The sequence below is a fragment of the Pyxicephalus adspersus genome, chromosome 5, assembly GCF_032062135.1.
Source record: "Pyxicephalus adspersus chromosome 5, UCB_Pads_2.0, whole genome shotgun sequence".
NCBI lineage: Eukaryota > Metazoa > Chordata > Amphibia > Anura > Pyxicephalidae > Pyxicephalus > Pyxicephalus adspersus.
Genome location: NC_092862.1, coordinates 91,455,398 through 91,482,805, shown reverse-complemented (window position 1 = coordinate 91,482,805; position 27,408 = coordinate 91,455,398). Strand labels below are relative to the sequence as shown.

Below are 27,408 nucleotides of genomic sequence, written 5' to 3'. Positions count from 1 at the left end.
GATGGATTGCATAAGGTGATTTGCTCTTCTGGAGTGAGTGAGTGAGACCTGTTACCTCCATATCAGGAGTCATTGGGTTTTGGGATTTTTTTCTCTCCCTACTTCCCTGACCCCCCCCATTTGGTACATTTATTTTCTTTAGTTTTCTATCTTTTTGCTGATTTAATTTCATAGCCCCTTTATACTAAGCTTTGCGACTCCCAGTATGGTGATTATCAAGGTACTTTCTCAATGTGCAAGGGTTAAACATTCCAGTACTACACGTTTTTCTCCCACCCCCACCAGACTTATTCCAGAATAGATCATTTCTGGATTCACTAAGCTGACCTACACAGAGTTAAAGGGTGTATGATAGGAGAAATGTTTCTTTCCAATCAGTACCCGGTAAATTTTTTTTTTTTTTTTTTTTTTTTTTAATCAGCTCACCAAAGACCCAAATTCTGGAACTGTAAGCTTAATGAAAACCTTCTGAGAGACTTGGTGGTAGTTAAAGAAACAAAGAAAATTGCAACACTATTTTGTCACGAATAATACGCAGGTTAGCAACCCCTTAGTAGTTTGGGAAGCCCACAAAGCCGTCATTGGAGGTCGCCCTATTAAACACGGTGTAAGGTTTAAAAAAGCTAGGCAGCAGGAAATTTGAATCTCCTTCATGGTATTGGGGAGCTTGAAAAAATCCATAAAAGGGACCCCACAGCAGAACTCTGCCAAGATCTCAATTGTCAACGCTATGTCTCAATAATGCCAAGGCTACTTTAGTGAAATGTAGAAGATCATACTATGAATATGGGAATGAATATAGCCATATTCTAGCAAAAGTTCTGCAGGGGCAAAGAGCGTACTTTTGTTCCATTTATTGTAGATCAGAACAGGACTAAGAGATATCAGGTACAATATCAATACCCTGGATCTTTCACCTCAGCCATCTTCTGTGGTAGCAGCAGCAAAGGAGTACTTCGCCAAAGTTAGGATGCCCACACTTTCAACCAGTGACATTGAAACTGGAGTCCATAGTCAGTAGTGATGAAATTTTGAAAGCAATAGCGAGTACACCTTCGGGTAAGACTCCAGGCCCTGATGGTTACTCCCTGGCCTACTAGAAAAAGTTTAAGGAAATATTGCTGCCTCATATGGCGAACACTTTAAAGCTATTTCAGTGGGTAAAGCTTTCCACCCAGATGCCCTAAAGCTGCGTACACACTTCCAATTTTTATCGTTCAAAATGAACGACGAACGATCGATTGGGCAAAAATCGTTCGTAAAAAAAGTAACCGACGAACGAGGAAAGTTGTTGGGAACGACTGGACTGGCGGATCGGATTGGACGACGATCGTTGACCATCGTTCGTGTGTACGATCGTTCGTTGATCGTCCATGGTCTGAGCATGCGTGACGAACGAACGTTCGTTCACTTCCTGTCATGCACCTCACTCCCTGTATCGCTCAAACGATCGTATCTATTGTGTGTACAATATCTACGAACGATCGTGTCGTTATCTGTATGTGCAGGATCGGTGCTATACGATCGTTCATAGATATCGTGCAGGATCGTTCGTCGTTCGTTTAACAACGATAATAATTGGAAGTGTGTACGTAGCTTAAGACTACAGAGGGTCATCAGGAAATTGATTCACACTGTTCAAGTGGGGTTTGTACCATTGAGGGCAGCTGGAGATACTACCAAGGTACTTAACTGGATCCAACTGGCTTCCTCGCAACTCTACACCTGTCTTCTTGCTATCCACGGATGCAGAGAAGGCATTTGGTAGTTGATTGGAAGTTTATGAATCAAAACTTAATACACATTGGTTTAGGACCAAAAATGTTAGCTTGGATAAGATTTACCTTTGCCCATCAGTGGCGATCAGGGTTAATGTCCTCTTTCTTCAATTATATTTATCCTGACACTAGAACCCTTGTTTAAGGGCTGTAAGGGCCAACTTGAATATCACAGGACTAAAATTGGGTAATAAAATGCATAAAGTTGCAGCATTTGCTGACAACCTCTTGTTGGTACTTTCCAATCCGGTCACCCTACTACTGAACCTTTTGAAGGAACTAGTCATTTATAGTTCTTTCAAAATTTAAAATGAATTACAGTATATCAAAGGCATTAAACTTAACCTTAATCTAAGGGCAGAAGGAACTAATTAGGAAGAATTATTCCTTTAACCTTTAATTGGGCCTCTGGAGGTCTGCAATACTTGAGTCTTCCTTGCCAAAGACCTGTCTAAAAATGTCTTTTTCAAAAAAATCAGATTTACTAAAATGGCGATCACTTGCTATATATCATGGTTTGTCAGAGTTCAGATGATTAAAATGAATGTGCTACCAAGGTTTCTATACCTTTTTCAGACCCTACTAATTTGGCTACCTAAGTCCTTTTTTAATAAAATACATGCGACAGTTTTTCATTTTATTTGGGGTGATCAAAAGCCCAGACTAAACCGTAATAATTATTCCAATCCAAGACCGTGGGAGGTCTGGGTGTTCCTAACCTGCACAAATATTATATGGCATCTCACCTGGTGAGGGTAATAGATTGGGCTAGAAATAGCTAAAGTTATCATCGGCGCCATGGTTGGAAAGTAACTTGGTCACGCAGCTTGAACAGCATCCCTTGATAGGACCTACCCTGAAAGTGTTCTCTAAAGTGTTCTCCCACCCCAATATAGCACCATCACCTATCCCGCTCTACTTCAGAGCAATGGGTTCACCAGACCGCTTACTTCATTTGAAGCTCTGTATACAGGAGCAGGCCTAGATAGGCATGTTCTTTCCATTCTGTATGCTATTTGACACTATGGGAGAGAGCTAAATATTACACTTGATGTAAAGCAGTGACAGAGTAATTTGAATCACACCATACTTCGGTTTGTAGTAGATTTCAAGAACATATTTACAAAATTCTACCAGATGGTACCATACCCCTACTTGGCTGCATTGGTTCTGCATATCAGTTTCTGACTGCTGCTGGTGCTGTGAAGGAGGGGATGTACGTTGTTCCATATTTTTTGGTTATGCCCTGTATTAAGGCCCTTTTGGAATAAGATCAAGGAAATTGTACAAAAATGTACAGATTACTCTGTTCCTGGTGATCCCTCATTCTTTTTGCTCCAACATAGCTCCCTCTCCCTCAGATTCCATAAGACATCATTGGTTAGACATTTGCTGAACACAGCTAAACGCTGTATCCCAATAAACTTGAAATCAGGCTTGTCCTTCTGTATCACAATGGTTTAAAATTATTAATGATATGTCAATGGAGGATCCAACGGCTAGCCTTTACGACAGTACTGTGAAATTTGAAATTACTTGGTTTTACTGGAAGGAATTTTTGACTTCACAGAATTTAGAAAGATGTCTTGCAGTTGTTGAAATGTCATGATTTATGTAACCCCCTCTTTACACACATGTTAAATACTCACCAGCTTTAATAATAAACCATTTTGTTTGGATATATGTTCCCATAATGAACATGTCTTCTGTACAGACTTTTACTTTATTATACTGACTTTCTGTATGTGTATACTGTAACCCTTGAAATTGTCACTGGTTTGCACTTTTTTCATTTTGTGTTTATTTCTGTTTTTTACAAAGTAAATAATTTTATTTAAAAAATTGCATTTGTGCAATTGGTTGTTCATTCTTCTGCAAGATACTGAATATGGATGTCAGTCTTCAGGGTTATGCAGGAATCCTGGGTACCCAGTTGGCTTGGCCTGCACTGATCTTTGTAGCTATGTTACAGCAGGGGTTTTACAGGCACAGTGTGGAGTAACATCACTATTGCAGATGGTTACACAAGTGTAGGGATGAGTGGTATTCAGCACTGCCATTCTGTAGACAGCAGTTCTTTTGGTCTTGCAATGAAAAAGCTCTACATCGACAGTCTCCACACACATGGTAGATTGTGTTTTTTCAATTACTAAAACTTTGGCCAGCAAAAGCAATAAAGGAAAATCATAGTAAATGGAATATCACTTAGTTTCTAGAATAGTTGTGCCTATTAAAAATGTCCCTTTTGTGTCTTGCTCTATTAACTGTAAATATGATTTCCCTTCACATGGTGGCAGTAGTCAGCAGGGCGGAAGTAGACGGAGGATCAACCTGTGAGGATACAGAGCTATAAATTTTAGTAGGATTATAATCTCTGGGGGTAAAAATGTATCTGTATATACACCTAAATCTCGTGTCAAAAAAATCTATTAAAAGTAATAATGTGTTTTTGTTTTGTTTTTTAACTAGGTGGATCTCTCTATGATCCTAGTTGTCAGTCCATCTTCATTCTTTGTTCTGGTGTGCACTGAACACTGGACGCTGCTATAGTCTTCTGCTTCCTAGTTTTTCCTGGGTCACCTGATCTCAGTGCACAGAAAGACCTGTGCAGTGTGAGATCCGGTGATGCTTCTTTCAAAAAAAGAAAAGCCTTCTACGATAAGTGACATATAGGAGGCTGGGTTTCCATTGTCTTTACTGCCATGGTGGTAAAAACAGAAGGGGAGGGGTCCATCTCCAAATTTTTTTTACTTATATGAAGGATAGTAAGTTTTTATAAATTACACAATATGGTGAGAATTTGACTTTTACGTTGTTGCAGTGGTTTTACAGACTACAGTACTTTACAAGATGTTTCTGTTTATTACCCATACTAGGAATAAGTGCAGGGAATTGACTGTTGGTTAAATGTACCATTTTGTTACGTTCAGGAGGTTTTTTTTCCTGACCATGTATTGGCTATCCTAGCACGAGAAAAAATATGTGCAATCTAATCTGCAAAAATGTAGACTCGGATGAGGAGGTTATGTACAATACGCTTATGCTATGTTTGTGTCATACAGACACAGATCCCTTTGTGGGGAAAGGTAAATGTGTATATTTAATCTACCTATAGAGCAAAATATGTGTATGCCAATACTGATGAAGTGATTCTGGTTTCTTTGAATGAATTGCTAATTCGAAGGTTTAAAGACTGAATAAATAAGAGGTTTCTCCCATGTGGTCTCACATTTGGTTTAGTGCCAACTTATTTCTTTTTCACTAAATTCACAGGCCATCTATGGTTTAACAAAACACTAATTGTTATGAAGGTAACCTTCCAGATAGCTGAGATCTTCTTTTCAATTTTTTTTTTTTTTACATAGTGTGGTGATGTCATTTTGCATGTCCAGTCAGGAAGCCAGTTTGGCTTATATATAAACTTTTTTTTCTTGTCATGACATGAAAAGGTGGTCATGGTGTGCTTTTTTGATATTGCGTCTTGGTGTCTAATTGACAAAGACAAGTCTTGAAATGTATTTAAAATGTTAAGCATTTGGGAACTGTGTTCTATACTAACCACTTGGCTTCAAGCCACTACCCTTTTAAATAAATTAGGTTTGCCTACTCAGCCTAAAGTAAGGGAGCTCATAATTGCAAAGTATCTGTAACTTATAATTGAAGATTAGTCATATTGCTAAAATACCACAGAATTTTTATTGCTTGATAATTTACATTAATGCTGTCAACTAATTGGCAGAACAGTTCTTCCAATGTTCTGGAAAAAACTTCAAGCTAAACTTTAGGCAAACTAAATACAGTGATAAAATGATACACGAGAGCTATTTACTTGCATATCTCTACCACAGAGCATCACTAGCTTCGAGACAACCCATACAATTGTCTCTTGTAGTTTAGGCAAATGATATTTTATTAGTGCACTCCATCCTTCTTTTCAGCCCCTTACCCCCCATTGTTGCTGAGGGGCCCAGTATCACAATATTTGGATAACTTTGCCTCTTGGGTGCCACACATTCTTTCCCATGACCTGCTCATCCTCGGTGACTTTAATGTTGCAGTGAATGAGCCCAACTATCCATCCTCAGCCAAGCTGCTCTCAACTACCTCCTGCCTTGGACTTGCATGAAACATAAACAGTCCCACACACATCGCTGGACACACTTTAGACCTGGTATTTTCCAATCTCTGCAATCTCGCCCTCCTTGACAACTCACCATTTCCCCTTTTCTGATCACAACCTTATCACCTTCAACCTATCGGACTCCTGCACCCCATTTGCCCTATCCCAGACCTGGCCAATGGCAGATATATCTGTAAGCTTGACCACAACCTGTTCTCAAACTGCCTTATGTCCCTAACCCCCACCCTCTAAAATTGCTTCTCCAGATAAAGCTGCCACTCAGTTCAACCACACTCTTTTCTCTGGCTCTGGATAGTTGCCCCTGCCACCTTCCGCTACCCTTGTCCCGCTAACCCCTGGCACAACAATCACACCAAACAGCTACAAAAGACTTTGTGCAACTGAGCGCAAGTGGAGAAAATCTGGCCTCAGCGCTGACTTATGGACTACAAAGCCAGACTACAACACTTTAACACTGAACTCGGTCACCAAGCAAAATTATTTCTCCGCTGTCATTTCCTCTCAAGCTTCCAACCCATGTAGCCTCTTAACAATTGACTCCCTCCTAAACCCCACACCTGCTCTCCCTACAACAAACGTCACTGCCCAAGACATTGCCACCTACTTTAGAGAGAAAATTGACAAAATCAGACGTCTCTGCTCACTGGGCCACTCCAACCACATCAACCCCTTTCACCTGTAAATGATCACTGGCCTCCCTCAGCCCTGTCACTGGATGACGTCTTCTCTTCTCTCATCTCCATTTACTACCTGTCTGCTTGACCCCATTCCCTCTGACCTACTCTGTGCCCATTCCTCTGCCCTAACAGAACTATTCATCCTCTCCCTTTCTACTGGTATCTACCCCTCCGCTTTCAAACATGCCATAATTTTCCTTATCCTGAAGAAACCCTCACTAGATGCCTTCCTACATCCCTTCTCCCATATGTTTCCAAACTTCTTGAGTGCCTTGTCTACAAAAGACTCACCGATTACCTGAGCATTAACTCTTTGGCCCTTTTCAGTCTGGTTTTTGAGCTGCCCATTCCCTGAAACAGCTCTGATGAGGTCATTGGCCACTTTAGTAAGGACTAAGTCTGAAGGCAATTTTTCCCTCCTCCTTCTTCTCTTTGATCTTTCCTCTGCTTTTTGACACTGCTGATCATCCCCTTCTATAACAAATCATGTACTCCATTGGTATCAGTGACATTGCTCTCTTGGTTTGCTTCCCATCTGTCAGACTGCTCCTTTCAAGTTTCTTTCAATGGTAATTCCTCCTCTCCCACTCCCCTCCATGTTAGTGTTCCCCAAGGGTCAGTTCTTTGACCTGTTCTTTTCTCTGTACACCTCCTTCCTCGGTAGTCTCCTCATATCCTCCTTTGGCTTACAGTACCTTCTGTATGCTGATGACACTCAAATCTATCTGTCCACCCCTGACTTGTCTCCTTCCTGGATAGGTTTTCATGCTGCCTGTCAGCCATACATGCTCTTATCTCTTGTCTAGACTATTGTAACATCCTCCTCTTCTGGTATTCCACTAACCCGACTCTCTCCTCTACAATCTATTAGGAACACTGCAGCCAGACTCATCCATCCTCCCCACCCCATGGCTCCTCTTCTGCTACATGTCTTAGCAATTCTCTTCACTGGCTTCAATTTCACCTTAGAATCAAATTCAAGATACTGTGCTTTGCCTTTAAATCCCTCCCCATTTCATGTCCCACATACTTTCTGACTTGGTAAAAAAAAATACTTCCCCAGCTGCTCTCTGCTCCTCCGATGACCTACAACTGACTTTCTCACTCATAGCCTCATCACACGCACGACTCCACGACTTTTCTAGAGCTGCCCCAACTCTCCAGAATAGCCCTCCTTGTCCTACTTTCTGCCTCTTTAAAAAAAAAATAAAAAAAAAAAAAAAAAAAAAAAAAAAGCACTCAAAACCCACTTTTTCAAACTTGCCTACTCATCTTCTGTCTTTTGAAACCCCCACTACTTCCCACCACTACATATCTCCCCTCCTATTGTGTTAATTCCCCAACTTCCTAGATTGTAAGCTCTTTGGGGCAGGGTCCTCTCCTCCTGTGTCACTGTCTATTTGTCTGTCATTTGCAACCTCTAATGTACAGCGCTATGTAATATGTTGGGCGCTATATAAATCCTGTTTATTTATGCTTGTAGTGGGTTTTACCTCTTATTTTGGTAGATTCTGTTTAGCACTTTATTTGCAAAACTTGAATGTGAGTTTTCTAATTGTAGGTATTTAGCATTCAGTCCAGTTACTGTTTTATCTAGGCTTGTACTACTAAATAATTGATTCAGAACACTTTGTCCCATCCTGCTGTTTAATCTCAGATAGAAGCCATTCAGTATCAAACTGATCAGCTAGTTGATTTATGTGATGCAGCAGCTATAAACACGATAATCACATTGCAGTGGCAGGTATATGTGGTGCTTGTAAGTTACCTTGTGAGAACACTCACTTTCAGTGAAAGTGGTAAAATGTTATTTAGCACCTCACCTACACCACCCACATACACATGAACACAAACAAGGAACTCTAGCCCTGTGGGGGGAAGATAAGTGGGAGGGACCTTGCTGTTTTCCGAAGGACTTGTTACCATTAAGGATTACCTACACTCACTAGATTTTCTTGGACAATTGTTTGGAGACATCTGTATGTAGCTTTAGTTTACCCTAATTAACCAGTGGACTTCTCTACCTCTCCCTGCTTTTCTTATTTTTCTAACTAAGAATTAATGTTCAAATTTAAAACTTCTCCTACAAAATCAAGCTCATGTCTTTATAGAACATTTGGGACCGTCTTGTAAATGTGACATTGGGTAATTTTTATTTTTAACACCAATATGTAATGTGCATCAGTTATGGTTTTACTTTTGTACAGTATGTATATTCCTGATAAGAAAAGGCTTAGTTAGGGTTTTTCAATTGTAGCATACTGTCAGTGTTTGAACTTTAGATATGCCAAGGAAGTGGTGTCCCAGAAAAAACTTGGGGTTCCTTTCCCCAAAATTATAAACTAATTGCCAATCAAAAACTTGGGAACCTGACATGTTAAGTGTTGTCACTGTCCATATATTGGCTGAATCAGAAGGGTTCATGACACATAAATGTAAAGCTACTTGCTCTGTGGAGAAAATGTTTAGGTATGTTAGTATTGGCTACATGAGGACAGTACAGAAAGTCTTTTGGAAAAGGGACTGTAGTTTAAAAGTGTTGGCCCTATATAAATCAGGGGTGCCCAACAGGTGGACCGCGATCTACCGGTAGAACGCAAATAGATTGCAAAGCCCTGCCTTACAAAATAACTCCACTGCGCACAGGAGTTTATTGTTGGTAGATCATTTTGACTTGGTCATTTTAAAAGTAGCTCGCAAGCCAAAGTGTGTGCACCCCTGATATAAATATTGTATAATAATTTTCACATTGGTAACCTTTTGGTTTAAATAATGCTCAAAGGTTGGTCAACAAATCTAACTATTTAATTGTATTTTCCTTTGCAGATGATGATGTTGACCTAGAGGCTCTTGTGAATGATATGAATTCTTCGCTGGACAGCTTGTACACCACATGCAGCAGGGTATCTGAATCTGTGCCACTTCTTAAAAATGGTCAGCTTAATCGTAGCCAGCTATCAAACTCAGGAACCAGTTTTCTTCCGTCTGTGCAGCAGAGACAGAGGATGCAACGCTCCCAACCAATGCAGATACAAGCAGTCAGGTTTGTACACCTAATGGAGCAGGTTTAATGTTACTCTGAACCTGATACACATGAATGTTTGAGTATCAATGTTTAAATTTTAAAACTGTTGAATGACAAACCGTATAAAGTAGTTGTCCCCTTGCCCTCTAAACTCAGGTTTTTTGTAATGCCATAAAAAATCACTTTGACAATCCCACTGAGTGTTTTTGATATTCATATTTTTGTTAGCACAATTTATTATGTACTTGCAACAGTTAGACAAGCAATCAAACATTGTAGTAGTCCTATAGGCAAACAAAAGTGTAATGAAGCTAATTAAACTAGCAGTGGCAACAAAACAGGACTGGATATGCGAAGATAAATTTGCAAAATATATATTGGTAAAAGTTCAGTGTTTATTTTATTCTGTATATTATATTTTTATGACAAGGATGGTGTGCTCTTACACATTTCTATAGCCAAGTTAAATTTTTAAATTTAATGTTCCTGGATCTATAAAGAATTTTTTAAATGTTGTAGACTATTTGCAAAGTATCTTGTCGCATATGTTGGCACTCCCATTACCACATGTACATTTAAGGAATTGCAAAGCTTAGTGCTTGACCCATACCCTGTTGGTATTATCAGGGCCATGCAGTCCTGTGCAGCTCAGAGTTGCTTGAATGCTGCTCAACTTGCATGAGACATGGCTTGGGTTGTTTCATGTATCATTGCAATCTGCATTTGCAAAATACCAAATAAACTTTCAAGACCATCACCAAATATTGATGGCTCCAATAACAAAAGCCTGACCAATACGATCTCCATCCACAGAAAATAAACATCTGTCAAGGCAAGTAAAATGCATTGCCTTTATTTCCAGAAATGTATGTTAGGACTCATCAGTCTACATACCATTTGTAAAGGAGTGCTCCTCAGTTTTCAGTTTATTACTTATACATGCCTACATTTTCATTAAGAGAAGTTTAATGTGTTTTTACTTTTTTAAAACATATGCAGACGTCTTCAGGAGGAACAACCGCGCACGTCATCGTTGCCGGCAATTCCAAATCCATTTCCAGAGCTTTGCACACCTGCAAGTTCTCCAGTACTTGCACCAGGATCGTTACCTCAAAATCAACCTGCCAGCAAAAAAAGTGTAGGTATTGCCAATATAAGCTGTTTAGTCTCATAATGTATCAGATATTAGGTATGTAGGGAGCTCCTGTAACAAATGTAATTGTTCAGACTTTAATCTATGCACAGAATATTCTTGCTTGTTTTAGACATGTCTGGTTATGAATGCAGACAGTATTGTATTTTCCTTCACTTCTGCTTGCTTTGCGATTGACAGTGCCTGTAGGCATGTAGATGGTCAGAGCGGTCAGTTGACTAGCAAGAGGGTGTGCAACAAAGTGAAATGAGTCCTTTCTCACCCATAAGTCCTTTCTTACCCATACCCAGAAGTGTCATTTGGGATATGGAAAAGAAGCCAAGTTAAAGTGAACATGTTGCATGGGGATTCATTTTAATGGCTTTGGAACTCCTAAGGCTAGGCCTAAATAGGTTCTTTTGTTTGTAATTAGGGTTTAAAACTGTTTCTGACAGATTCTGGGGCTTTCTTCATTTTAATTACTCTGGCAAATAAGTTCTCTTTTCACATGCAGGGAATTTTCTTCTGTGTCTGAATTCAGCAGGTCCTGTTAGAAAGATTTTTCAATTTGGTAATTTTCTATATGCACTTTTTACTTATGGATGACTAATGCAGCTACTATACAGCCAAAATATTAACCATTGTGGGAATTGAATTACAAACTGGATGCAGCACTTGCAAAGTCTGGGTCTACTTTACTTCCACGAGCATCCGAAGGAGGTTCAGAGAATGCATAGTATACCATTCATACCCCCCCCCCCCTCACCATTATTAAGTTATGGCAGCTCTTTCCTCCTATTTCTGTTTAATGACGAATGTAAGCATTCAGCATGCTTGTTCTAGAATAATAACATACTGGTTCTCTTAGTAATGCAAACTTCATAGTGTTTGCTTGATAGCCAGGCAGAGGTACACCTTTTAGCAGAATTTATTTAGGCAGAAGACACACCCCTGCCAGATCTCCATGTATGCAGACCTAAAGAATTGAACATCTTTGAGAAAGCACTGTGCCATGACTTTATGAAACAATACAATTGTTAAATAGTGGTAATAGGGGTTAGATGAAAGGATATCTAAATGTGTTCATCTAACTAAATTTACAGTTGGGGTCATATTAGAAATTCACTTTTGCGTTTGACTTCCACAGGAGTTCATTCAGGCCTGGTAGCCCTGGGGGATGCTAGGTTACCTGGCAGATCCTGGCAGTGTACATTGAGCACAGATCAGTGTTTTAAAATCAGGCAGGTAAGTGTTTTATTGCAGAAGAAAACAGACCGACCCACCCATAAGGAACCTGCCTGATTGCAATTTTTTGTGCAACTAAGTTCATCTTTAATCTGTGTGGCAAGAATGAAAGCTTCTAAACATTCTTTGCTGTTTTTAAATGAGAAAACTTTTATGTACATTTTTGAACTTGTAAGATTATAGACCTGTTTCAACTTTCATTTAGCTTTGGACTCATTTTATTCAGGCATTTTCTTGCTAATGAACAGTGACAAGTTTTGGGACAATTGGCAAGAAGTGCACCTCTGACTTTCATCCTGCCAGTTCTATCCACATGGAGATCCAATCTGGGTGGCTGTGCTGACCTAGATTTTCCTGTAAAGCCCTTTAGTGCCATCATTTTATTCCTCGGAAATACAAAGCTGTGCAGTAACTCAGTTTTAACACAATACAGATGCTGAGGTCATTCTTGTTAGGATCTTGGTGCATAAAGATGAATAGTTCCAGTGCTTTCCTCAGAAACCTTCTGAAATGCATAATGCTACAGAAAGAGGGGGAAAATGCTTTCCCTAGTTCTAATAACATCTTGACAAATTTGTATTTAATTTGTGAAACCTTTTTTTCCATATTACAAGATGCCAGTAAATTTGCTGAAACTAATATAAACAGGGGTGACTATTAATGCATGATATATGAGTGATATGGTTTGGTTCATCTACTTTTGTGGAATGTCCCTGATGCAGAACCCATTATCTGGCATGCACAAAATGTTTGCTGTGGTGAGAAGTGTGGAATAAACGTGCAACCTCCTGGTATATGTGAAGTATCCCAGGAGACTGCTGGTTTACCTTCCAATCTTTCTAACCACTGTGATGGACATGAAAGGGGTGGGCACACAATTGTATGAAGCGAAGTTATAAATACAATATATATAAAGAAAAGCAACCCTTTATTAAAACTTTTTATATTGGGACAGTTTTTAATCTATTTTTGGACTATCAGAGTTCTGGCTAGAACTGTACAGTTTACTGTAATCTGCTAGTGAAACCTCAAAGTGCTTTGTTAGCATCAAGTCAAATCCCTAAAAATAACCAAACTACTGTTAACATGGCACAAAGTTAACACTGTTACTGGGTTCACTACTTAATGTTGCTTTTAATTTGTGCTTGGCTAGTTGCTGAAATATATGCTGGTTTAAGGCATTCTCTGTAGAAGTTCTTTAAATTTTCTTACAATTTTTGGTTCCTTGATAAGTTGCTGCACATAGAGAAGTGTTGTCTGGTAATCAAGGAGGCAGGGAAACTTAACCACCTGGGCGTTACACTGAGGTCTAGATTTCTGTACCAAAAGTGTTACAGGTTTTCATGAAATTTTTTTTTTTTAAATTGTAGACCTGTAACTTACAGAAATATGTCCGAATAGGGGTCTAGTAGATATAATGAATAAAAAAAATGTTTGAAACACACAATCATGTAAAAAAAAAAAAATTACAAATTACTTTTAATAAAATTAAAGGAAAAACACAAAATTCAGCTTAAACAAGAATACATAAATAAATGAAAAATACTGAAAATGTGATAATTTGGTATACTGTATAGTAATATATTTTTCTAATCCGCCGGCCAGCGGAACACAAGATGCCGGCCGGCTTCTTACCTGGTCCTGCTGGTATACGAGAAGGCACCCGACGCTGGAGAGGGAGACCGACGGAGGACGACGCTGGAACACGAACCCGACGCTGGATGAGCACAGGGGGACCGAGATTTTCCCTACATTAAAATCCCCACTTACCTGGGTAAGTGGGGATTTTAATGTACGGAAAATCTCGGGCTTAACGAAAAGAGCAACTTTTTTTAGCCCGTATGAAGGTCGGGCTTAACGGTCGGGAGGTTAAACAAGGTTTATTTACAGGATTCACCAACTACATACATGAGCAGTGTCTGTCTTATCCTCTGAGCAGGGCAGGAACCAACAAACAATGAGATCTACGGACAACATAATCAACTAAAGACAATTCCCATCTAATCCTGTAGTAAGGTTGTAGGACAGGGCTCAGTTTAGTTGCTGAATTTGGACATTAGCTTTGTAGAATGTCTCATAATTGTTTTTGTACAGAGCATAAAACAGTTGTTTGAACTCAGATGCCGTAACTGCATCAATATCGGTGAATGCCACAACTTCAACATCTCATTCTGTACACTAGGAGCTGCAGGTAAAGGCATCCTTGACAATCAGCTGGAACATTCTGCAAACCTGGTTTGTATTGTATAGCGTAGTTAAAGTTTAGTCTTGCTGACCATCTGGTGATATGTATACCTGCTCGTCCCAATCACTTTCTGGTTAGCAGTGTAGTTAAAGGACTGTGATCGGTCTGCAACATAAACGGTCGACCCCACAGGTATGTTCTCTACTTTTCTGTAGCCCAAACACATGCTAGGGCTTCTTTTTCAACAGTAGAATATTTATGTTCTGCCTCTAAAAGTGTTCTGGATGCAAAAGCGACCGTTTTCTTTACCCGATCCACATGGCATTGTGTAAGGACAGCACCCAGGCCCTAGTCTAAAGCATCAGTGGTAATCATAGTAGATAGAGAAGGATCAAACAATGCTAATGCTGGACTGTTGTTGATGAGCTGTTTAACAGTGTCAAGACTAAGGTGGTATTTCCTCGTAGCAAAGCTCTCATCAGTTCCACAACTGAGGCATAATCGGGAATAAATTTTGAATACCATGAAGTAAGGCCTAAGAAAGAATGCAAGGTCTGGAAATGGGATGGTGCAGGTGCTTGTATCACAGCTGTCACATGGTCAGGATCCGGCAGTAGTCCCTGCTGTGATATATTGTGACCAAGAAATGACAGTTGGGTTTGCCTAAAACGGCATTTAGAAGTTTTTAGTTTCATTCCTGCAGATTCAATACGATTCAAAACAATGTGAAGGTACTTGTCATGAAGTTCAAGAGTTTGGCCATATACAATGATGTCATCCAGATAAAACTGTACACCAGGTACATTACTGAGAATTAAACACATCAGTCTTTAAAAACAACTAGGTGCAGAAGCTAGGCCCATAAGGTACATGTTTGAAACAGAACAATTGAGTAATGAGTAATATGAGTATATGAATAATAAATGTAGTGAGATCTCTACTTTCCTCATCCAGCAAAACTTGATAAGCGCATTGAAGATACAAAGTAGAAAAGAAGTTAGCTCCTCTGAGTTCTAAAAATACTTCCTCAATATGTGGCAAGGGGTGACTATCAATAATAGCTTTATTTTGTTCATGAAGGTCAACAGTCTTATACCTCCTGTTTTCTTTATGGTCACCACCATACGAGAAACCCATTCTCATGCATCAATTTTCTCAATCACATGCTTCTCTAGTAGTTTTTTTAGTTCTTGGGAAACGACTTCTCTGACAGAGAAAGGTAAATGCCTTAACTTCAGACACACTGGTTGGATATCTGGGCGCACTTTAACTTTGTGTACAAAGTTCTTTGTACGGCCCAATGCATTGTCCGTACGTGATGAAACACTGGTTGCAGGTTAGAATATGAAGCTGTTGTGGTAAGGCCATCCACTAACTGTAGATTTAATGCAGCAAAAAGATCCCTGCCCGCTATAGTTGTGCCTTTCTTTACAATGAAGAATTCGGCTTGCACTATAGTTGATTGAAATATACCAGGCACAGGAATAGGGTCTCTTAGATAACTCACCAGCTTCAAAGTAGGCACAGTAAGTGATCTATTTGCAAAGTACCGTAAGTAGATATCCTCAGGTAATCTAGAAACAGCAGAACCTGTATTAGGCATCAGGGTAATAGAATGGCTCTGGTTAGTAGTAGCAATAGTAGTCATGAATAAAAGTTTATCTGGACTAAAAACATAATTTTTAACCTCACTTAAAACGGTTACCATCTAGCAGTAGAATTATGGCAGATTTTGCAAAGTGTTCTATTTTCCTACATTTGCGGCATTGTGAATCATTTGCAGGGCATGCAGCATAGTTGGACGTGTGCGGAACCACATCTGAAGCAGTACTTGTTTTGTGTATGTACAGCTTTGCATTTCAGGTGAAATTTCTTGTCACACCCTTGTATTAAGAATGTCTCAGGAGAAGTAGATTCTGAATTCACAGCCTGTACAGTACCAGTAGTACCTTGGCTGATAATCTTTGCCTCTGCCAAGCAGTTTCACTTTGACTTAAAATTGTAATAGCCTTTGCAAAGGTTAAATCATGTTCCAAAAGTCTTCTCTCTCATATGGGCTGAATTTGTTTTTTCCACAAGTTGACCTCTTATTTCCTATGTTAAAGCACCAAAATCACAGGTACCAACCAGCTCTCGCAACGCTGCAATATAGAGTAATGTAGATTCGCCAGCATGCTATCCATGTTGCTGGAATTTATCTTTCTGCAGCCACTTTTACTTTAGGCACAAAAGTTCTTTAGTGCAGCGAGAGCTGAATCATAAGATTCATCTTTTACAGGTAAAGTGTAGAACATATCCTGTCCTACTGCTCCCAGGCAGTGAATAAGCAAAGCACATTTTCTAGCATCAGGTAAGGACTCCTGATTAGCAGCAAGTATGCAATTCTCAAACATCTGAATCCAAGCAATAAAATGCAGTGTAGGCCCACCTGGGTGTGGAAGAAAAGGTTGCTGTAGAGACATCCTCGTCGCCAATTTTGTTGTGTCCAGTAATCAAGGAGCCAGGGAAACTTAAACAAGGTTTCACCAACTACATACATGAGCAGTGTCTGTTGTATCTTCAGGGCAGGAACCAACCAGAAGCCCTAAATTGTGTACAAGAGAACTGAAGGAGACAAATTACCATATGACATATTACACTTTGAAATATAACAAAGACTTAAAAGTGGAGCTAAACTGAAAAATCACGTTCTTTTACTTCTGTAGGTCTTGTTGAAGTCCTCAATCAGAATCACAATCCTGCCCCGTCATAGAATTCTTTCATCCCCTCTTAAGCCACCTTCTGTCTACGTCACCCGATCTTGCACTAAGCAGGTGCAAGATTGGGTGATGTAGCCTGCTGTAAAAGGGGTGGGATGGGTGGGTTCTTATCTCGGTGCACATGTGAGAAATCAGTATGTTTCCCCTCATTGTAGGAAAATGTGGGGCAGACAGGAGCCTTCTGAGATGCCTGATAGGTATTCTGTGAGGCTCTGCGTTCCCAATTGCTACAATGATCAAGACAGGAAGTGCTTCATTAATTGGCATGTAACTTGAACTTTTGACAATTTTCAGTGTGAACTTTAGGCTTATTTTTACATAAAAGGGACCTGAAACAAAAATGCATGCTCGCCCGCCGGGTTTCAACTTGCATTGCTTTTTGAAAGCTCTTTACAACTGCCTTTTAAACTTGCTTTGTTTCCATTTGCACATGCAATAATCTGAAAGCCCACTAACCCACAAAGTTAGAGATTATAGATATCCTGAAGTGTAATGAAACAATTCAAGAATAAAATCTGCGCTCACAGGTTATAAATACACTGTAGGCATGTGCCCTTTGACAGATGGGACCATACATTGTACTAGATTGTAAGCTCTTCGGGGCAGGGTCCCCTCCTCCTGTATCGCTGTCTGTGTTGGTCTGTCATTTGCAATCCCTATTTAATGTACAGCGCTGCATAATATGTTGGGGCTATATAAATCCTGTTTAATAATAAATGGTGATATTAGGGTGTTTTAACCACTTATTAACACTACTTTAACATATTTTGAATGATAGTGTGTTTGAAAGCCTGTAGTGATTTTATTAAGCACTTACTAAGCAGAGAAAGGCTAATCGGATATCCCTTGCAATGTTTTTAAATAGGGTAAAGACTTTCACACTGGTAAACATCTTTGGTAGTTTACAAAGACTGTAGGGGTGGACTATGGTCATATCAATTTGGAGGTGTCTGTTGGTAGGATAATGTAAGAACAGTGGTGGAGCAGGTCCCCTCCATATGTAGCTCTCAGAACTTGTGGTGCATAGGGGTTAAGATTTCATGTCTGTTTAAGATGTATGGAGCTCTGTGGAGGGCATTAAGTGCACCTGCTGAACATTAAAAGAAATATATATTTTTTTTTCTTTTTTCTGGAGGTAACCTTTCTGTTTGCTAGTAGTCTCTGTATGTTTTCTCTGTTGCCAGTGTGCATTCACTAGATTCTTCTGAAAAATTCCACCTAAATTGTTTCAAAATTGTCTGATCCAAAGTATTCAGATGGCAGAAACAGTATGAGTTCATGTATAATATTGTAGTGTAAACTAATTTTGTAAACTTATTTCCTTTGAATGTTTAAAATAATTTAGGGGTGTGGATAAACAATTTTACATAGATATGACAATGAAATGTACAGGTTTTTATGTGTTTTGGAAATTTATGAATTGATTCAACAGTGTGTGACTAGCATACCATATTGCTAACAGTGTAGGTGATGAACATGGCTCCTTTGCCCACTTGCTTCAGTAACCCCCCTTTCCGTCTGACCTAGTACAAATCAAGTAATTCTGACCGTTAAATATAAACCATGTGTGTTGAGCAAAATATATCTGTACCTACTAAATGATTCTTCCGGCTGGTGCGCTCCCCCAGCAGGTTCCTTCTCCTGACCCCGCTGGGGGGGGGGCGCAACCACCATAGTGTAAAAATGCAAGGGTGGATGCCAGTAGTAGTCTCCAAAACTATTAAAATGGTAAGGTAGATAAATTGGTCTGCAGGCAAATGCTGGTTTCTGATTGCAGACAATTTGTCAAAATATCATGACATCTTGTGCTTTACCTGGTGGATTGTACTGTTTTTTTTTTTTTTTGTTTTTTTTTTTAAACCAGTGTAAAGATGAACATGTCAAATAAGAATCAACTATTGGTACAAGCTAAAGCCTTAACATTGCAAACTTAACTTTAGAGGATGACCACAAAGGCATATCTGAGTTACAGAAAGGTGTGCTGTTGGGGCTGCCACAAAGTAGGTAACAGAGAAACTGCATCCTTAAGAAAACCCCCTTAAAAGCTGCTTACACACGTGCAATAATTATCGTTGGAAACGACTAACGACGTTTGTCCGATAACCGCTAACAAAAAAAAGCGCACAACTACACCGATGAATGAGGATTGTGGCTGGAAACAAACGACTGTCCTGGCGGATCAGATTGGGCAACGATTGTTTACAATCTATTGTGTATATCATAAAAATATATATTGCTACTGTACAGATATTAGATTTTTAACTATTTTTTAAAGTATCATTTTATTAACTATTGGACATATTTTGAGGAGTAATGCCTAAGAATTATAGCCTACAATATAAAATTTCCATGCGAAAAAATTGTAATGCTTTTTGCATGGAAATCTGGACAGAATTGGACCGCTAGGGGGGGTTAAGCATAGGCATGTTTTATCAGTTTCAAATTCTTCAGAAGTCCAACAATACCCCCTTGAAGTTTGAGGTAGTGGGGAAGCAAAGCAAGGTGGAGTATGAAATGAAAGTTTTGAGAACTTTGAGCAGCTTGGGAGTTGGGGGTTAAGGATCACTGCTTAAGGCTCAATAGGGGCATTAATGTAAAATCTGAAACAAAAAGGTTGTGCCTGTATTAGGTTTGGAAATCAACGTACTACTGGGCTGAAAATCCATCTAGACAGTAGTACGTCTGAAGTTTGTGTATTCATGGCGAACAGTTTCTAGTATTAGACTATAAGTTGGCTAGAAGATAAAGGGTGTTTAATTTTTAGTCATCCCCAGCTTGTTTCCCTTTCAAAGGGGTCAATATAAAGTTTAGATAAGTGTTCATGGAATTAGTCAAAATGCATACAGGCTGCTAATGAAGCAATTTTAGGGCAGGTAGCCTTCACAGTGGGGACAGACCTCCAAAGTTTCTTAGCCAGAAGAGTGCCAGGTTTGTTGTCCTTAAGGTAAAAAATCTGCTTAGACCACAATATTTAACAAAGAACCATTTGGGCTATTGTCAAATATTTGCTTCTTGAGGTCTGCAGATTATATTTAAAGGGAGCCAAAAGAGCATATTGGTCCAAATGGCAAAGGGTCATGTGCCACTGTTTTGTCACAATTAGGATCCATGACTGTCATCTCTTCTTAAACTTCATATAAAACCAAAGACCTGCAAGTAAAATTAAACAGCATAATTGTATAAAAACAATTGGATACAAAAAACTGCAAAGGAAAGTTGCAATCCCAAGAGTCTTAACTGATGGCTTGGCAAATGATTACATGTTGCATATAGCAAGTTTTCAGACTGAAGATTAGGCATGGAGCTGCCAGAAGCTTTCCTGACTGGTCATGTTCTTGTAGACCAGCAAGTATACTAGACGGTTAGGCAGCATTACCTTAAATGACAGTACTGCTAGGTGGATAAAAAAAAACTATGTAGGACATAGCTATACCTCCAACACCATGATCTGTATGCTATTTACAGTGTTTGCATAAAGCAGTTATTGAACCACCTCCAGTACCCTTCAAACAATACGCTACAAAGAGTTTCATATTCATCCTTTTGTTTATACATTTTAAATTGTACATTTATTTTTTTGTCTACCTTGTTACTTTTCTCTAAACAGAAAATAATTTTATAATATGCAAAGCAACAGTCATGGTAAACATCCAAAGTAAATGAAAAAGTTTAATATCTATTCAAATGGTACTCTGACCATTCTGGTAATTGAAAATCTAGCCAGTATGCAAAAATAGTATATAGACTTCCAGGTATCCTAGTCTGTGTAAAGCAAAACTACAAGTGTGGCCATCACACCTGCTTTGGTGCAAATGGAAGTAAAAGGTAGACAAAAGGGGCAATAGCCAGCCCCAAAGAGGGGAATGGTTTTACAATTTCTTAACAGTACCAGTAGTGACAAGGTCACAAGCACAGTGACATTAGGCACTATCTGCTGTTTGCCCAGGTTGCACAATAGTCCAGATCCTCCAGGATGGCACATTCTGATATATAGTCTGCAAATAGCGTTTTGGCCTGACCTTCTATAGTGTTACCTGTGCTCATAGCCTGATACCAGAGAACAGAATTGGCTGGCATGCCTTTCACACCCTCTTTTCACAGATAAGGAAAGTTCACACTTGGCACATGTGATGCACATGAAAGTCTATGGACTGCATAGTGCTGTGTGCTACTTGGTCCAGCATGATTTGTTTGTATGTGGGTCAGCGATGACCTGGGAGAGACATATTCTTGGAGGGCCAGCATATAGTAGCTGATGGTATCTGTTGGGAAGAAGGTATCCTGGTACTTAGTGTTGGACCTTGCTCTCATAAAGGTGGCTAGAGTTCCTCTAGGTGCAGGACAGTTCCAAGCCTCATGTGGCCAATTTGTGTATGCAGTTACTAGATGATGAAAACACTGATTGCCCCTATGCTTCCTAGACCAGAGTCATGAACCCAAATCATTGCATCTGATGGAGAACCTCTGGAACGTTGTAGTGGCACTCTACAAAGTAGCCCCATCAATTGTTCTGAAGCTCATGAACCGTTTGGGGTCCTGGAGGAGATCCCCAAAAGCCTACCTAGACATTCTTGGGAGTGCATACTGGAGTGAGGTGGCCATACAGACTAATGAGCCACAATATGAATTGTGATGAAATTCCTGCAATTTCAGTCATTAACACTTCAAGAAAAAATAAAATCTTGAACTGCTTTCAGCCTTTTGTGGATTATTAACTTTGATTTCTATTGTTGATCTTGCTTTAATTTACACAATGTATATTGATTTTCAACTTGAATAGGTATTGAGATCCAACTTATGACTTGAATTGGTATAGACACTCCTCAAAAAAGGCAAATACTTATTCCCTTTTTCCAGGACCTTTCTGTATATTTATATATAAAATTTGAATGTTAGTTGCCAGCTGCATCTTGCTAATGGCAATTTTGCACAGCTTTCTGATATGTTTTTAGGTATAGGGTAAATGTCTCTTATTAGAGAGGACTCTTTACTGTCAAGAAAAAATGGCATAAAAATGGGAATGTGACTAGAGCAGGAAATACTTAGGACTGCAGCCCTCCTAAAATTTGTTAATGCACATCTTAATCTGTTTCACAGCAGGCAACCCTTTAGTGTCTGTTCACCCCATCTACAGAGGCAAATAAAGAGTTATCAAGCACACCAGAAGTTTAGATGCTTAAGTTGCATGTGGATGACATCAGCTGCTTCCAGGCTGGGCTATTGTGTGTGCAGTTTGGCACGGCAATCAGGATTCGGAGTACACGCATGCTTTTGGCAGAAAATCTCCCCCCTCCTTTTTTCTTTATATTTTTGCTTTGAACTTTTTATCTTGGGGGTTTGAATATTAACATGTGGGTGGTCATAAAACAGATATTTTTCTCAAGGGTGGGAATTTTTTTATTTTTTTTTTGTTAATGCTTTGAAAAAAATGGGAAGTCTGCAAGAGTGTGTGGGAAATGATTACATCAGTCAGAGGAGAACTACGATTGGTCTGCAAAATGTGGTTTGATTCACAACCTAAAAGATTGACTGTGTAACCCTTTGAGAGGAGCTCTGGAAGAGTTGCCTGCCTTTCCCCAGGAACAGTGCCATGTAAGACTGGCTACGTGACAGGTACAGTACAGTAATCCGTTGACACTGTGTATTATACCCTGAGTGTGCAGCTTTTAGTCTGCAAGAGGGGCTTGGAAGGCAAAAAAGGAAAAATATAAATATTTCAAGAGTCAATCTAGACTTAAAAATGCCATCTTGTTCTCCTGACTGCTGCCTTTTACATGCAGTAGAGGTAAGATTTTTCATATTAAATAATTTTTCTAATGGTATCTTCATTAGTTTGTATTTCACTCTGCACTGAATGAGAGCATTTGTACTTGATATATTCACCTAAATATTTGTGTATGTAGTACATATTTCGTCTGTTTTAAAAACCCATTTGAGGCCATCCTTGTGCACAACTTTAAATATTCTAAAAAAAAAATGTATTACATTTAAGTGTGTGTTGTGTGGGCATGCATATGTGTTTTCACATCATACTTTGGGCAACCTACTCCTTGTATACATATGAGAATGTACAATGTATGCGTTTTGAGAAAAATCTAAATCTAGAATTCTACAAAGGTGTTAAAATTGTCCTGCGTGCCAATTGTTACGCATACCAATATGGCCTTGCAAAAGGAAAATTATATAACAGATAAAGCATTTCAACATAAGCAGTATGTGCTGTGCAAACCTAGGACTGAACATATTTCTAAATTGCGATTAGGTTACCTGTGTAGAGTCTAAAAAATAATAGAAAAAAGCTTTGATTGCCATAACATTAAGTGATGCATATTCAGGTTGCACGTTACATCATAAATCTTTTTTTGAGCACTGATGTGTTAAATGTTATGGCATTAGTTATCTAGATTTTTTTTTTATTTTTTTTTTTTTTAGTTGGACTTTTTAAAAGAAAACGGAAGCAAAGATACCAAGGTAACTGATTAAACCCTCAGATGTTTTTTAGAAAGTTGAAAAAGTAACAATAGGTTTACTTACTGCTGTAGCACAAAGTGATAGTACAGCTTAATTGGTTCACAGGATTCTAAAGTTTCACCCCCTATTGGCAGCCTGATATGTTTTTAGCATAATGACATCAGAGGCAGAACACCAGGCAAGGTTTTTGTTGAATTGTGATAGAACGTTAAGCTATTAAGTGTGTCCTTTATATTGCAGGTTGTTAAAGTCTTTAGTGAAGATGGGACAAGCAAAATGGTGGAGATTCCAGCAGACATGACAGCCAGGGACTTCTGTCAGCTGCTGATTTACAAAAGTCACTGTGTGGATGATAACAGCTGGACGCTAGTGGAACACCACCCTCACCTAGGATTAGGTAGGGAATGCTCAAGTAAGGTGATAGACATATGGAACTGCTATATTTTATCTCTCTGGACTTCTTTGTAACTTACTAGGCTTATTCCTTTGCTAATGCAGGTTTGTGTATATGTACATACGTAATATATTATATTTATCATTTTATTGTGGTATTGAATCAATTTGTAAGAATTTCCTTTTCCTTTCCTATAAATACATACAATGGCCAAATACTAATTCCATAAGCAGTAACTACCTACTACTCACATTTGTGAGACAAATTGTGTGGATTAAACATTTTTACCATCATTGAGCATGTTCCATATTTGGTTCTTGGCCTTTAAAATTAATTTTCAACTGTAATAAATAACACAGGAGCCTGAACTTTAACCTTTAGACCCCCCCCCCTCCCCCAAACGCATGTTTTTGTAGGTTTTACATTTTTTGGATGGAAATACATCCAAGAAGTGCTAAAGTCTTGGACAGATGCTCAGTTATGATTAGTATAGATGTTGGAGCTTTAGGAACGACTGCTGCTTGGTGTTATGTTCTAGCGTAGATCAAAGGAGGGGAGGCAGAAGGATGACAATAGTTTTGTTGGCATTTGCTCATTTAGTCAAAAGTGAAGAGCTAAACATTACTGGACACTTGTAATTACTCTAGACTTTGATAGAAGACTTGTATATTTCTGTGTTGAAAATCTACATCTCTGTATGGACCTGAAAGGTTTTCTCAACATACATAACTTTTGTGTGGCACTGCACCATGCATAACTTGCATTTATCATATCACTCTTGGACTATTGCCTGGGGCAACCCCAATCCATTATGTAATTTGATAATTATCAAATGGCTGTTAGCATTCGAAGGTTTCTGGTTCGGTCCTCACCAGGATGACATATGGTGATGGGGGAAAGGCTGGCCCTGGCTTTAGTGGGAGTTCATTAAAATGTGTCATCTTTGTTACTTTCATATAGAGCTGGAAACTGAGTCTGGACAATGATTTGTTGGTATATGGAGCAGCATTTTTAAATTGTTAGCAACTTTACCTGTCTCTCGAGATGTGGCTGTGTACATTCAAGGTTTTTGACCCTCCATAAAACGTAGGTCAAAATAAAGTGGAAATGTTTACTCTAGAACAGGGGTGTCAAACCCAAATGCACAGTGGGCCAAAATTAAAAACTTAGACAAAGTCCTGGGCCAAACCTGAAATCTATTGAAAAAATTTGAGTTTTTTTCTTATTGGATGTAAAACCTTGGAAACAAGAGGTCTTTCTTCAAATTCATTCTGGAACAAGTCTATAATAGAAGAAAAGGCATAGGAATTGTTTTTAAAAAATCTATTTGTAGCCTTCTGATGTATTATTCAATAGTAACCTTTTTGCACAGGCTAAAAATAACCATTTTCTTCTATGAAAATCCAACCATTCAAGTCCAAGCCTTGAAGTAGCAAGGAAAAGTACAGCTGGGGGGGTGCTGGAAATGCCAGAGGCGGCCAGTGCGTGTCTAAATTGAAAAAGTGACGCTATTAAAATTTCCCGCATTACTTGCATCTATAAAAAAGTCCAATGCGGGGCCATGCATAGGCAGAGAGGTTGCTGGTCTATAGACGCAAGTGATGCCGGGAATTGTAGTAGCCAGGGCTATTTCAATGCAGCGGTGGGCCGTCTGCAGTTCATATTTACGATTTGAGGCCAGAGTTTTGACACCCCTGCTTTAGAATAACTGCTATTTTTGTGTAAGTGAGGAAATATAGTTTTGATGTAGTGCTGCTACTATATCAAAACTGCTGGCAAGCTGAAATATATTTTGCTCTTGAGCTTCGCTATATTCAACATTAAGTGCAAGTAAATGCACTTTGTAATGTACATCAGCATCAGTTCTTTGGTTTCCAGGTTCCTCTGATACCAGCTACTTTAACAACTATGTTGACAAAGATGTTGCCAGTAAGATGCTAACACTCACCATCATGGTGCCCTAAACCTGCTGTAAGCGATGTCTCTACACCTTGCTCTTTGTGCCTGCGCTTACAGAGCTGATCAGTAAATTGAAGAAGGGAGTGGGCGAACTTGCATTTTTATAACACAAAACTGCAAATGATAGAGGAAGGTAACTCAAATAATTAATAACAGGATAATCCAGCCCTTTTATATAAACCATTTTTTTTACTTTACCTTTAGGCTGTACAAAGTGCTGTACCATACATGCCACTGAACTAAAGGTCATCAGACATTGGAGAAGTCCTGTGCTCCAGCCTTTGCACTTCCTGGGGTAGTGCATTGATTGTTTGGCCAGTCATAAATGAGGCACATAAATAATCCTGATTACTCAGTTTGCCCAGTGACCATGGTTTTGGAAAAGACCGAAAACCTTACCTAATTGCTATTCTCTTCCTGTTGACAGATCTGTGTATGGCTTCTCTTGCTTTTTAATTACCCTAAACCAGGCATGTCCAAAGTCAGCTTGTGTTCAGATTTCCACTGGCCCGCAGCCTCTGTCTTAAAATCAATAATATGCGGCCCGCCAGCATTGTTGACCACAGTATAAAATACACGCGTACAAAAAACCTATTTCATTAGCCTATTTCATTAGAGTTGATCAACTGCCTTGCAATTACCTGCCTGCTACTCGGCGGGCATAATTGTCAGGACAGGAGTCCTCATGTGTGCACAGGGAATCCCCTATGTCACTATAGTGGGCGTAAGCTGTGCGGGACCCGCACTGACCACACCCGCTCTGATTCCAAGAACTTGTTCTGCACGGTGCTCGCACTTACATACACTGGACTTTGTGCACAGGGAATCCCTCACCTCACCCTGGTGGGTGTGTGCTGTGCCAGACCATGCCCACACTAACCCTGAGTACGTGAGACCATGCCCACATTTTCACCTCACCAAATCTGTCCCTTGGCAAAAAGTTTGGACACCCCTGCCCTTAACTCATAAAGCTAGAATACTGTTGAGGGAACTTGGCTCAAAGTGCAGGGGATGATTGGATTATATGTGAAAGTCTGACAGTTGTCAGATCTGCGTCCAGCTAAATATCAATGAAAATAGCCCTACATACATTAGCCCAAGCTTACTAGTTTTTATTGAGTTGTTTGCGGTTTATAGCAGATAAAGGGACATTTTAGCTTCAATAAAATATTTTGAGATAAAATGGCTTTTTTTTAAATGAGTTTTTTTCTTTTGGTTTTAAAGAAAAGCTTTAAAAGGTTTTAGCTTCATGTGAAAACTACTCTGAAAGATCTTTTTACATTGAGCAATAGGAATGTATGAATGTAGGTATTTGTTTACCCAATCGAAAAGATGAGACAGTTATATTTATTTATTTATATACCGTATTTTTCGGACTATAAGACGCACTTTTTCTTCCCCAAAACTGGGGGGGGAAAGTGGGTGCGTCTTATACACCGAATACATGTTAAATATAATTAAAAAAAATCATACTCATCCGATACCGCGACCCCCGCGATGCGTGCTTCTTCTCCTGGCTCTCCTCCCGGCTGCAGCGCGTGTCTCCTCCTCCTCCTCTGAGCGAGGAGAAGCCGGCACACGTGCCCTCGCGATCCGGTAAGCAGGCTGGATCAGCCTGCTTATGGGATCGCTGGGGTATGCG

The 27,408-nt window shown here is 39.3% G+C and overlaps 1 protein-coding gene across 5 annotated transcripts in view; it reads left to right on the top strand.

The window, feature by feature from the left end:
- GRB10 (growth factor receptor bound protein 10) overlaps positions 1-27,408 on the top strand; it is a 97,840-nt gene that overhangs the window by 36,350 nt on the left and 34,082 nt on the right. For 2 of the 5 annotated variants that reach the window (XM_072412116.1, XM_072412120.1), the window contains exons 4-7: positions 9,423-9,639; positions 10,621-10,759; positions 23,375-23,413; positions 23,654-23,825. In XM_072412116.1, the coding sequence (XP_072268217.1) occupies positions 9,423-9,639; positions 10,621-10,759; positions 23,375-23,413; positions 23,654-23,825 (567 nt within the window). The remainder of the gene's footprint in view (positions 1-9,422; positions 9,640-10,620; positions 10,760-23,374; positions 23,414-23,653; positions 23,826-27,408) is intronic. The other 3 variants (XM_072412117.1, XM_072412118.1, XM_072412119.1) reach the window with 3 other exon arrangements.